Below are 14,258 nucleotides of genomic sequence, written 5' to 3' on the forward strand. Positions count from 1 at the left end.
TTTTGTAATGTGATACTTTCCTCTGTCTTCTCGGTTTCTCTCCTTTCTTCTCTCTTGGTGCCTCTGTTCACTTTTGCCCCCTGAGTCTTCCTTCCTGCTTCCATTGCCTTTATCTTGCTAAGTCTCAGGCCCTTCTGGTCACATGGATGTTGGTCTTCTTCATTTATACCCAGCTTCCTCTTTAGCTACGTGTACTGCTCTTCCTTTCCTCTGCTGAGGTCCTAGAGTTTCCTCATCTAGCCTCTCTTCTCACCTTCTTTGTCTCTGCCATGCTAGGGTAGTTTTGTCCCCCTTTCTAACATATCCATTTTATAATCCTTTATAGTTCCATTATCTTATAGTCTTGATTTATTTTCCCATTTGTCCTCAAAGGCTCCAAGGACCTCTCTTGATGAAACTTCCTGAGATTGTCCCTTTAATATTTTTCAGATTTTCCATAATACTTGAAGTAAGTGTACAAGGGTACATTTAGACAGGATGTGTCAAAAGTTGAGATGAGGGAAAATAGAAGGATGGGCCTGAGAATAGGAGAAGAGGAGGAGAAAAAGCCAGTTGGGAGTCCTGAGAGCAATACAATTATTGGTGTCTTTAGGAACTGCCTGAGCATCACTCATTAGCATCAGCACCCTAGATTCCTTACCCATGGTTTGTAATTCTTAAGGAAAGAATTTATTCTTGTAATAGAAAGAGAAGAACCACTACTTCCACCATCTTGTATTACTTTACCTTTTCCGGTCTCTGCTTCTTTTTTGTTTTCTTATTTCTCACCCCCATTCCTCCTAATTTTATCTTCATTTCTACTTATCATTCCCTTTCCTCCTTATGATTCAGAAGTTTTCTTGAGTTAAAATTACACTTCAGTGAATGTTTATGGTATAATTAACATGTAAGTAGGAGTTCTTATATTTAATCTGCATATGAATACCGATACAGAATAACAAAGAATTGAGGAAAGTGATTTTTATTTCTTTATACTAAAATAAAATCCTTTTTGCTTTCAGTTTAAGATTATTTCAGAAGTTTGACAATTTCCGGATTCTTGTTTGTGGAGGCGATGGAAGTGTAGGCTGGGTTTTGTCAGAAATTGATAAGCTCAACTTGAATAAACAGGCAAGTGCTAATTCTTTTTCTTGCTAGTTAACATGAATACATACTAACATACTTGCCAGAGAGGTGCAGAAATGCAGTAGTGCCTATTTCTCAACTTGTCTGAAAGTCACCCTGTTGCACTCTCTTTCAGTGTCAGCTGGGAGTGTTGCCTTTGGGTACAGGAAATGACCTTGCCCGAGTTCTTGGCTGGGGAGGTTCATATGACGATGACACCCAACTTCCTCAGATCCTAGAGAAACTGGAACGAGCCAGTACCAAAATGTTGGACAGGTAAAAGTGAATTGTTTTCTACAACTAGATGGAAAATGGCATACTGAAATCATTTTTTTGATGATTTCTTAATAAATATTTATTAATAAATTTTACTGACTAGAAGCTCCACGAAGGCAGAGCCTTCCTGATCTTGTCCACTGGTTAATCCCTGAGATGGAGAACAGGGCCTATCACAGAGAAGACACTCAATAAAGATGTTTTATAGTGAATGAATGAATTATAAAAAACTAGTCAGAGGGACTCATTATTTTAAATATAGAAGGCTACGTTACTACTATTTACTTTTAATTATAGTTCAGGTCAGAAAACGAAAATAGTTCATTTTGTGGGGGGCCTTTTGATGAGTATGGTAGGTAGTCTCCTGTCATTGTATGGTTTCCAAAAAGCTAAAGAGGACATATAAACGTTAGATTTGTTAGAATATCTCCTCTTAAATATACATATTAAGAATGCATTGATCCAATAAGAACTAGATATGTTAAAATATAAGCAGTCCTTTCCCAGGGACAGGGAAGTATTAGGAAGACAGCTTCAAATGAAGGGACTATCATTGTGTTTATGCTGTTCTTGATCACATCTCTTAATTGCTTTCTCTCTGAATGTCCGTGTATAAAAAAGAAACTACAATGTGTGTACCCTGTGTGTTATGGAGGATAAAATTTGGGTATAAGGAACAACAGGACTCAGTAACCAGTCACTCCCCAACCCCCAATGTCAGTAGAAGACAGAAGCCAAAATATCATGATCAACTTGAGGTAGCATAAATCAAAACAACTTTGATAGAATTAGCCATCTGTGGAACTCTTCCCGAAAATAACAAAATTTCACCAGGGAGCCACCAATCTGAAATGTAATTACTCTAAGATGGGCTATAACCTAATTAATTGTAACCTTGCTTGTCATAAGGTAATATTGTAATGGTTGATTCTTTTGCTGACAGAATATTTAAAAAGAGAGTTGGGAAGTAGAACATTTGTCTCTGTTTATCCAAAATTACATGAGAGAGATACTCCAGTAGCTTGGGTGCATAAAAGTTTATAATCTTATGTGCTACTGGGTTCAGCCTCCAGCCTTTAAAATAATCTGGAGGTTAAAAGAAGAAAAGGAATGAAAAAGAGAAATGGTACCTATGGATATGTCAGTTAGCTTGATTGTGGTGAATATATATCCAAACATCAAGTTGTACACCTTAAATATATACAATTTTTTATTTGTCAATTATACCTAACTCTGGGGAAAAAAGATTGGAAATAAATAAATAAAATCACCATTATTTGTAAATGAGCCTGGAGGTGACTTCCCAGACGACTGTCCAATTCTGTGGTTGCCAAACAAAAGGGGTTATTTAAATGCTTTCTTTGTTGCAAATGTAAAGACCACTTCCCCTGCTGTTAGGCATTTCATCTACCCTGGGTATGTGTTTTCCCCTTGTGTGCTATAGAAATTCACTTCTCAGTTGGGGGAGGTGGTTCATGCCTGTAATCCCAACACTTTGGAAGGCCGATGTGGGAGGATCACTTGAGCCCAGGAGGTGGAGGTTGCAGTGAGCCACAATTGCACCACTGCCCTACAGTCTGGGCGACAGAGTGAGACCCTGTCTCAAAAAAAATTATAAATAAATAAATAAATAAATAAATAAATAAAAAGTCACTTCTCCAGGTGGTTAGCGAAGAAGCAGCACCCCCATGGTGAAATTCCTTGAATACCTGCTGGTATGCAAAATCAAAACAAAACAAAAGAAAATATACACACACACACACACACAAATCAAAGTGGATTCAGAAACTTAAGATCTTTGTTAGAAACATAGGAATATTTTATTCCTATGTTTCTTTATTAATTTACTGTTTGGAAAGAATAAGTGGGTTGGTTGCAGTGGCTCACGCCTGTAATCCCAGCACTTTGGGAGGCCCAGGTGGGTGAATTACCTGAGGTCAGGAGTTCGAGACCAGCCTGGCCAACATGGTGAAACCCCGTCTCTACTAAAAATACAAAAATTAACTGGGCATGGTGGTGGTGGGCACCTGTAATCCCAGCTACTCAGGAGGCTGAGGCAGGAGAATCGCTTGAACCCGGGAGGCGGAGGTTGCAGTGAGCCAAGATTGTGCCAGTGCATGCCAACAGAGTGAGACTCTGTCTCAAAAAAAAAAAAAAAACAACAAACAAACACCAAGTTAAAAAGTCATTGTTTAATGTTCTAAATTAGATGAGTTTTTCAAATATATTTATTTGATCCTCAAAACAACACTTTGGGTTGGGTCAGAAAAGCATTATTTTACAAAGATGAAAATGTAGTCTTCTGGATACAGTGGGAATAAAAACAACTAATTTTTTGTCTGCCTAGCACTTTCTAGTTGCTTTACTTAATGTATGATCTCATTTAATTATCGCCCTTCTCCTAGAGATAGCTAATAGTGCCATCTCCATTTTACTGGTGAAAAGGTTTAGGAGGCTTTTACATTATCTAAGTTAAATAGCCAATAAGTAATAGAACGGGCACGGTAAACTGCAATCCCTGCTCTGTCTAGCGTCCAGGGTCCTTTCTCAACTCTGCACTCTCTCCCCTTTATGTGTGTAGGCCAGATGGTTCCTTCCTTCTGGCCTCTGCCTCTGCTTAGCTGGTACTCATATGCACCTCTTCCTCACTTTTTCATCTCTTGCTGCCACTTTCTCCTTTTTATTTAGCTCCAACCATTTCCTATCGAGTGGGGAGGTATAGCATGGAAGGTGCAAGGAACTCAGACATTTGGATGGATTTATTTACCATTTATTTAACTGTCTTTAACCAGGAAAGTATTTCCAGCTATAAGGAACTTGACTTTAATGTTTCTACTCGTGGTTTTCCCTGTTTGGATATTTACAAAGTTTAATTGTTTTGTTTGCTTGCATCATACCTATTTTCTGCACTGGAATGTTAGCTTCATTGGGGAAGCCTATTCACCCTTGTGTTTCCAGACCCTGTGACTTTGAGATGCTCAATATAGTATATCTGCTGCGTGGATAAATGAATAGCTTTTGGTTTTCAAATATAAATTTCTTTTTTTTTTTTTGAGACGGAGTCTCGCTCTGTAGCCCAGGCTGGAGTGCAGTGGTGCGATCTTGCCTCACTGCAAGCTCCACCTCCCAGGTTCATGCCATTCTCCTGCCTCAGCCTCCCAAGTAGCTGGGACTATAGGTGCCCGCCACCACGCCCGGCTAATTTTTGTATTTTTGGTAGTGATGGGGTTTCACCATGTTAGCCAGGATGGTCTTGATCTCCTGACCTCGTGATCCGCCCGCCTCGGCCTCCCAAAGTGCTGGGATTATAGGTGTGAGCCACTACGCCTGGCCTCTTTTTTTTGAGACAGAGTTTCGCTCTGTCGCCAGGCTGGAGTGCAGTGGCACAATCTCGGCTCACTGTAACCTCCACATTCTGGGTTCAAGCGATTCTCCTGCCTCAGCCTCCCAAGTAACTGGGACTACAGGCATGTACCACCACACCCAGCTGATTTTTTTTAGTAGAGACGGGGTTTCACCATGTTGGCAAGGATGGTCTTGATCTTTGACCTCTTGACCTCATGATCTGCCCGCCTCGGCTTCCCAAAGTAAATTTCTTTTAAAGTATTTTCATGTCAAGAGTTGAATAGTAGCAAAAAGTAACTAGTTTACATATCCCAAAATATAATTTATGTCTATTGGGGGGCTTTCTGGGAATTTAAATTTTTATGCAAACATTTATTCTCATAGGCTGAATGATACACTAGGTTCTGTTTAAATATTGATCTTAGGATTTTCCTCTGGGTTCTATCAGAAACTTCAGCTGTGTTACGCTTTCCTTAAAATTCGTGTGTTAAGGTACTGCTTTTATTATGCTTTGTTTCTGTGTAAAAATCTTTATTTTACATCTTTTTTTTTGAGATGGAGTTTTGCTGTTGTCGTCCAGGCTGGAGTGCAGTGGCATGATCTTGGCTCACTGCAACCTCTGCCTCGCAGGTTCAAGTGATTTTCCTGCCTCAGCCTCCCGAGTAGCTGGGATTACAGGTGCCCGCCACCACACCTGGCTAATTTTTTGTATTTTTAGTAGAGACGGGGTTTCACCATGTTGGCCAGGCTGATCTTGAACTCCTGACCTCAGGTGATCCGCCTGCCATGGCCTCCCAAAGTGCTGGGATTACAGGCATGAGCTACCGCACCTGGCCTTTTTTCTTTTTTTTGAGACAGGGTCTGGCTCTGTCCCCCAGGCTGGAGTGTAGTGGCGTGATCTCAGCTCACTGTAACCTCCACCTCCCAGGCTCAAGTGATCCTCCCTCTTCAGCAATCGAAGTAGCTGGGATTACAGGTGCACAGTACCATGCCAGGCTATTTTTAATTTTTTTTGTAGAGACAAGGTTTCACCATGTTGCCCAGGCTGGTCTGGAACTCCTGAGCCCCAGTGATTCATTCACTTCAGTCTCCTAAAGTGCTGGGATTACAGGCATGAGCCACCACACCTGGCCTTTATTTTATATTTTGTTAGTCTACAATAATGTCCTGGCCCAACTCTTCTTCCCAAATTTTGAAATTATTATTTTGGATAGAAAACTGAACTTATCTTGAGTTGATTGCTTTTCTCTAACACCAAATGATTTTATGTTTTCTTTGAAATTAATACTTATAGCTAATTGAAATAAATTTACTTCAGTTAAGTATTATTAATATTTTCCCCCTACTCCCATAGTTACATTCATTCTTTCTTAATTTAAGAAGGGGTATTTAGCTAATTTTCATTTTATATGTGTATAAGCTGATTTGGCAAGTGTGATTGAGTAACAGTTTATAGGTAGTATGTATTTATTTAATTTAAGACATTGTTTTAAAGCTTCGGGTTATGACTCATTAGTAATTTATAACCTAGTTAGTAAACTGCAATGAGCATTATTTTTAAAATAGAACAGAGAAGAATGGAAAAGTCAGAATGCATTGCACCTGAGAAGAAGTGGGGGCGTTGTAACATGTGTGGATTTCTTATTGTGGGCTATGGGTCTTAAAACATTTGGAAGCCACTAATTGGAGAAATGGTAAGATGTAGAAATCATAAAGTATAAATTCAACATTTTGTGAGATTACTGAAATGTGATCTCTTTTCCCATTTTTGGTTCTTTTAAGATAAAATAAACCATAGTTCATGAATGTGTGTGTGTGTGTGTGTGTGTGTGTGTGTTTGTGTATGAGATGCTAACAGTTAGTTTATCCAATTTTAAGGAAATCTTAGACCAAAGAGTTTTTCTCCCTTCAGGTGGAGTATAATGACATATGAACTCAAATTGCCACCAAAAGCTTCCCTACTTCCAGGACCTCCAGAAGCATCTGAAGAATTTTATGTAAGACTTAACCCTTTACCTATCATTTGAAATGGGGGTGGATATCTTGAAAAAAAAAAAAAAAAAAAAAAAAAGAGAAAATGTACTCCTAATATATGGTGGTAGCATGTTAACTTAATTTTATTTTTGGGGTATGGTCTCACTGACTACCTCTAGTCCTCTCCCCCAGAGAGAAGAATCCTGAATCTAGATTAGAGTCCTTCCGTGACCACCCACACTGGGAGTGCCCAGTCACTCCTCTTCCTGGGCCTCTTCATGTGTAAAGTGAGGCTACAAAGTCACGGGAGTTAAATGATATAACAGATGTGTAAAGCACTATCTCTTCTCCTGCCCAGATAATTCCTCCCTGCATGTTCTACCTGCCTGTTTCCGTTTTATCAGCAGAGCTCCAGGAAGGTCAGCTGGTGTTTCCTGTTAGTGTTTATTCATCTTCTACTTTGGCCATTAGATCGTTTGATTATAAGATGTTAGCTCCTTTAAACAGTATCTAAACACACCAATACTCATGGCCAGAATATTATACAATTTCTGTCTTACTGCTTGCTTTGAGTACTCTTTTCTTGTTCTTTTGTTTCTGAGACAGGGTCTTGCTCTGTGGCCCGGGCTGGCTGGAATGCAGTGATGCAAACACAGCTCACTGCAGCCTTGACCTCCTGGTCTCAAGAGATCCTCCTGCCTTAGCCTCCCAAAGTGCTGGGATTACAGGCATGAGACACTGTGGCCAGCCCCTACTCTTTTGAAGGGACAGCAAGACAGGTCTCTGGGTTAAGCCTGTTGATATAGTTAAAGGAAGAAAGACCATTTAATTCTATCTCTACTACAGACCATAAATGACTAATGTTTTTAAAGATTCAGCATTCTGATTAAACCTGAAAGCGGTGTAGATTTAAAACAGAACCAGACTTTCAAAGGATTATTCTCTGACTCATTAAGACCATTTGATCTATGCCAGCTTATTTTTCCCTCCAGGAAAATTCATCTGTTTATTTTACAGTTGAAATCTTTGTTTTGTCATTAAGAAAATTATGATCTTGTCAAAACTAAGGCAAGGAATGATAACTACAAACATGGGGCCGTTTCTTAGAGAAGCTAATTGTATTTTTAAAACTTTTTCTGACATAAAAACTGCTGATAGCCAAAACTGCTTCTAAAAAAATTTGGGAAATACAAAATTATATGAAAAAGAAAATAAAATCACCTGTAGTCCTACCACCCAGAGATAATCACTATTAAAGATTAATATATTTACCATTTTATTTTCAGCAGCATTTTTAGTTATGTGATTCCATAAACATAACACATTTTTATGGAAACCAATCCTTTATCTTAACGGTATTTTTGTAAATGTTATTAATTTTCCAAAAAAGACAAAAAGGAGAATTTTTTTCTTCCATTTACTTCAGAAATGTCTGTTTTCTAGCATATAAAATAACAGTAAATAATTTACTTTTATCACTTATGTATAATCACTAAATATGAGGTACGTTTCTAAAGATATGAAGGAAATCTCTCTTTTTTGTACAAAAGGGTTTTAAATGAAACTTTGCTTTTTAAAAATAAACTTATTTTTGTAACAAAGGGATAGCATACTTTAAGATAACAGATTAAATGAGTGTTCTGAATGGCCCTGACTAGGCCCTGAACTAGGCTGGCACCAGGAATGCATTTTACTGTGTGTGGCCTTTTTGCCTTGAAAACTGCGATAAAAGTAGACTAAATCTTTCTTCTTAGCTTTTGTTTACTTCATTAGCTGTGCGTCTTAGGCAAATTACTCAGTAAGCCTCAGGTTCTTTGGCTATAAAACAGGACAAAGGGGTAAATATATACAGAGTGCTTAATTACAGTGCCTGGTACACAATACAAAATATTAACTCTTATTATTACTTACCTTTCTGACCCTGCTAAGTGACTGCATAATAGGTTAATAAGTTACATCTGTAATTTTATCTTTGAACATAGAGGCTATTTTATTTTCCTCTGAGAGAAGTATTTTTTGGTCTTTGAATATTTTTAATGAACAAAAACTTGGATTTTTTGAACGTAAGTTTCAAATGGCATTAATCAAATGCTACTAATTAATACATTAATCAACTGGCATTAATGAATTTATTAATAGCATTAATGATCATGTAAAATATTTTCTGCCCTGCAGGGAAGAAAAAGAAAACGAATCTCTGGAGAACATTTTCTTTTTTCAAATTTTAAAGTTTATTTTTAGATGATATATTTTCATTTTTCTGATCCTAGCTGTAAAGATGTAACTTTTAGTGTTTAAGAGATGAATAAAGTGGATTTGTGGGTAAATACAACATCGTGTGTAACTTTGGAGCTCCTGGCCTCCCTTCCTTTCTTTGATGTAAAATTGCTTTCCTGTAGTGGTCTGCCTTTGAAGGAGGGAATGTAGAAATTTAAAAGAGTAACATACTTTTGAAAGAGTAACATAACCACTTGTGGAATGAAGGTAAATTAGGAATGTGGTTCTTTTGGAAAGAGGCTAGTCAGGAAAGCTTTGTGGGGAAGGCTTATTCAGACTTAATGGAATCTTCAAATAAGTCTGAATAAACTGAGGCCGATTGGTAGAAGTAATGAAAAGATACCTGAGTCAGGCAGAAGAGCATAGGCGGCCAGCTTGCCTGGAGCAGATCATTTATACTAGAAAATTTTGAGCTGTGTGAAATGGAATATTATTTGAGGCATACATTTGATGTAAGGCTCTGAATATGAGGCTGTTTAAATATTGTGCACATCTTCACATATTAGGAAAATGTATGTGTTCTTTCAACAGGATGTTAAAGTTTGAGTTAAATAGAAAAGGGATTATGGATGCTTTTGGCATTTTGACTATTGTTTAAAAGAAATATTTATTTACATGATTATATGAAAGCGTATTCAGCATTTTTAAAAACTTTTTTATTGAATTATACATACAGAAGAGTGCACAGGTCATAAATGTATAGCTTGGTAAATTTTCACAAACTAAACAAATCTATGCCAGGCCACCCGACAGTGTTCAAGTACCCCATAAGCCCCCTCATGCCCTCTTGCAGTCAAGACCCCCGCCTCCTACCCCAATAATCACTATGCTGACTTCTAATAGCATAGATTGCTATCTGTTTTGTACTTTATAAAATAGAATCATTTTGTATGCTCTCATTTGTTTCTGGATTCTTTCACTCAATGTTATGTTTATCAGACTGATCTATACTGTGGCTTGGCTATAAATCATTCATTCTCATTTTCCTATGGTCTTCCATTGCACAAGTACACTGCAATTTGTCATCCATTCTACTATTAGATGAATGCTGCTGTGAACATCCTAGTGCATGTCTTTTGGTGAACACAATTCTGCATTTCTTTTAGGTGCAGATATAGAAGTTGAATTTCTGAGTCCTGTGATATCATTGCATATGTTCAGCTTTAAGAGACACTACCAAATCGTTTGTGAGAGTGTATCAGTTTGCATTCCCATCAGCAGCGTATGAGAATTCTGTAGCTCCATAGCCTTGCTAGCACTTGCCATTTTCTAGTTGTTTTCACTTTAGCCATTTTGGAGCTGCATTGTTGTACTGCATTGTGGTTTTAGTTTCCATTTGCCTGATGGCTGAGATTGGATACATTTTCATCTGTTTATGGGCCATTTGGATATTTTTATATTTAAATGTCTAGTCTTTTGCCCAATTTTTATTAGATTTTTTGGCTTTTATTGTACTACTTTGTAGGAATTATTTTTATATTGAGATATTTTTACATTAAAAAATTTTGTAAAGGAATTTTTATGGATTTCTATAAGAATATAAATTAAAGAATTACAGAAACTGAAAGCCTTTTGCCAAAAGGAAATATCTATTTTGCATGATGACTCTTTCATATATTTCATTATAGTGATTGCCCTGCCTAAACATATGTCATGAAGGGTTCCATTTCTGGAGCAGCAATAAGTGAGTTGTATAAATGCCAGCAACAATAATACAGTGTAGAGTTTTCTTTTTTTCAGATGACAATTTATGAAGACTCAGTTGCAACACATCTTACAAAAATCCTCAATTCTGATGAACATGCAGTGGTCATATCTTCTGCCAAGTGAGTTGTGTGTTTTAAGTCTTTAAATATGGTGAAAATGAAATGATAGCTGGCTCCTACCATTTAGGTCATTTCTTTGTGAGTTTTCTTCTCAAAAAATATCTTGGAAGTAGCTTATAAAATTAGATATACTAAATTTGAATTGATTTTTAAAAATCATGTTAGCATCTTATTTGCAGTGGTGTATACTTAGAGGGTATTTTTTTAATGTTTAATTTGAAACATTTTTATCAAAAAGGTGTAAGAAGCGTTTAGAGTTTAATTAACCTAAATGTCTATTTAAGGAAATGTTTATGATTACTTATAATATGGAAAACACATTTCATTATAATTCATTATTTCCATAAACACTACTATTTAGGAATTGTTTACATCACATTAGAAAAAGGAAAATGATGAGATTTTTCCAAATGATGTTTCTCAGCAAGTTTAAATTGAATAATTACATTTTAATTCAAAGTTATCATATTTTAGTGAAGTTGATTTTGTACATGGAGCCAAAGCTACTTGATGTTATTATCCCAAATGTTGCCTGGCTGGAATTTAGAATTTAGTTTTGAAGCATCCTATGCTGATGTCAAGAGACTGGAAAGTCGACTAGAAGAAGGGGTGACACCAACTGAAATTTTCAACTGATAAGCAAAAGAATGCATTCAAATTCTGGCTTAGCAAGCACGGGTTACTATTACGCAGGAAGAGAGGAGAAAAGGAGAAGAAAGAAAGAAAAGGAGTGGGAAAGTGGTAAAGAAAAAATACACAAATTTTGGTATATTATGTACTTAATTCACAGTGTAGTTGAGGAAAGACAAGATGAATCATTATAAACAAATTTGCTTGTGAAAAAAGTACAAATGTAGTAACAATTGCTTTTGACAACATATTCCCCAGAAATAGGAAACAGGACTGCACAACAGGAAAAGAATTGAATGGCTCACAGCAAGGGAAGCACACTAGTTGGCCCAGGAGAGGTGGGCTGCAGACTCTATTTGGTGGGCAGTGCTGCAAGTTTCTGTTTTGTGCAAATATTGGACTAAAGCATCTTCTGCCATTTTTACTTAATTGAAAACAATTTCCTTACAGTCATGTAACTAAAATAAAATACAGAAATAATTGGAAACTGCATTGAATAGAAGACTATAACTATCATCTGTAACTTTATTGCTTAATTTTTCTTGTAAAGGAGAAAATTTAATTCTATCTAATTTATTAATGTCAACAAAACAGAGTTTTAATATTTTAATGTTGGAATTCTGTGTAAGATTGTATTTGAACCAGGTACAGTGGCTCATGCCTGTAATTCCAACACTTTGGGAGGCCAAGGTGGGCAGATTACTTGAAGCCCAGGAGTTCAAGACCAGCCTGGGCAATATGACAAAACCTCGTCTCTACTCAAGATATACATACTAAAATTAGCCAGGTGTGGTGGTGCCTGCCTGTAGTCCCGGCTTCTCAGGAGGCTGAGGTGGAGGATCACTTGAGCCTGGGAGGTGGAGGTTGTACTAGAGCTAAGATGGCGCCACTGCACTCCAGCCTGGGTGACAGAGTGAGATCTTGTCTCAAAAAAAAAAAAAAGATTTTATTAGAGAAAAGGTTTCCACTGCCAAAAATGTTGTACTACAAAGGTGTTAAGATTAAGAATGATAGGGAGAAAAAGGGGTGGCTACTATAATTATCCTGTTTGCATCTGTGGAAATTTCTTAACAAGAATTCCACTTCATTAAAAATATGTAAAATATATGAAAGGTAGTGATCAAACACATGAAAGTCAATATAAAGGTTTTGCTGACATCCAAACTATAAAAAGTGGCCAGTTAAAATATTTACTTAACTATATTAAACAAAAAATAATTCTCTTATGACTTGCTATACCTTAAAAAAGCTTCCATTACAGCTTTCCACCTTTTCTAGCAATGTCCTCTGAAATGTCATATCAAAATACATTTGATTCACAGGGCAAGGGCCAGCCCATCACTTAGGTGTATGAACTGGGCCTGGGATGAGAAAGACAATAGGGAGTGCTAAGGCCTGGGACAAACTGGAGATTTGTCCATTTCACCATCAAGCAATACAATTCATTGAAAACCCCAGCAGCACTGCCCACCAAACAAAGAGAGTGTGTAGCCCACCTCTCCTGGGCCAGCCATCGTGCTTCCATTCAGCGCTTTTTCTAGTGTTCAATCCTGTTTCCTATTTGTGGGGGATATGGAAAGAAGGCCTGTTATTTCTCCCTCATGGAACTGCTAGGATAATTAAGCTGAGTAATATAATAAGTATAGAGCTTATAAATGACAGAGGGCTATATTAAATTATGGCATCATCACCTCACGTTTTACCCAATTACATTTCAGATGTTTTCTTTGACCTTGGCCTGACTCTTTGTCTAAGGCTCTGCTCTTAGCCCTAGCTTTGGGTTTCTCCCTAACCAGCTTGCCTGCCCTTAAGCAGATTCCATTCTGATGCGGCACCCCTCTTGTCACTCATCTGTGCTTCCAGGCCTTTACAACCCCAGATACAATTCTAGGGACTTTGCCATAAAGAGGCTGAAGAGAAAAAAGAGGAGACAATATGTAATTGTCCGGTACTAGTAATACAATATATGTGAAATTTTATTTTTTATTATTATTATTTTTGGAAGAAAATCACTTTATTCCAGTTATCTCACAAACAATAAAATCACAACAGCTGGTTTAAGGAGGCCACACAAACATTTACCCAGCCCCAAATTCTATACCATCTTAATGAAATTCTGCACAGTAAGAATATCCTCTTCCACTGCAATTCTGAAGCAAGGAAGCTATGAATGACAGAGGAGAGGCTTAACTGCTGGTTTCACACTTTATACCTTCACTATCTGTTACATTTTTAAGCTAAATTTACTTGGTCATGAAAGCTGATTTTCCATGTCTTCAGTTGAACTTCTTGATTAGGCCAGTCCATGTGCACGTCTGCACTGTTTCAGCACCTCATTGGAACCCTCACCGAGCTTGACATCACCCTAGTTCTGGGAACACTCCAGAAACTGTTCTATCTTATACAAGCAAGGCTGCTGCTGCTCTGCAGCTAGTCTCCCAGAGGCTCCTGTTAAGTGATGTCAGGCCTTGTGAGCCCAGCATTACTTCCTCTGTCGAAGCCCCTCCATTCCCATGATAGTTGACCCAGTATGTGCCCCCACAGCAGGGCCCACAGCCACGCCAGCTGCAGTGGTTGCCATCTGGACCATCAGACCTGGCTGCCAGGGTGCAGCAGCAGGAGACTCAACTGCAGTGGGTGGGGCCACTGCTGGCAGCTGACCTGCTGGTGCTGGCCTGGGTGCAGGTCTCATTGGAGGTGCCTGGCTGGCCGGAGAGGCCATGTTGGGGGTGCAGCTTTGACTTCCATGTGCCATCACAAATGGGCAGTGGCTCAGCATCTCTAAATTTTATTTTTATGGACATTTTCAAACAAAACTGGTATAAT

At 37.9% G+C, this 14,258-nt stretch overlaps 1 protein-coding gene and 1 pseudogene across 9 annotated transcripts in view; one reads left to right on the top strand and one right to left on the bottom strand.

Moving 5' to 3' along the window:
- The window catches only part of DGKH (diacylglycerol kinase eta), a 203,389-nt gene that overhangs the window by 128,618 nt on the left and 60,513 nt on the right, over positions 1 to 14,258 (top strand). For all 9 annotated transcript variants that reach the window (XR_010123554.1, XM_054446619.2, XM_063650787.1 and 6 more), the window contains 4 exons: positions 1,002 to 1,110; positions 1,241 to 1,380; positions 6,638 to 6,722; positions 10,717 to 10,802. Coding sequence is in view for 8 of the 9 variants with exons in the window: in XM_054446619.2 (XP_054302594.2) it covers positions 1,002 to 1,110; positions 1,241 to 1,380; positions 6,638 to 6,722; positions 10,717 to 10,802 (420 nt within the window). In the remaining variant the exon portion in view is untranslated. The remainder of the gene's footprint in view (positions 1 to 1,001; positions 1,111 to 1,240; positions 1,381 to 6,637; positions 6,723 to 10,716; positions 10,803 to 14,258) is intronic.
- Positions 13,726 to 14,187, bottom strand: LOC129011553 (coiled-coil-helix-coiled-coil-helix domain-containing protein 2-like; annotated as a pseudogene).

This window comes from Pongo pygmaeus, chromosome 14 (assembly GCF_028885625.2).
Source record: "Pongo pygmaeus isolate AG05252 chromosome 14, NHGRI_mPonPyg2-v2.0_pri, whole genome shotgun sequence".
Classification (NCBI taxonomy): Eukaryota; Metazoa; Chordata; class Mammalia; order Primates; family Hominidae; genus Pongo; species Pongo pygmaeus.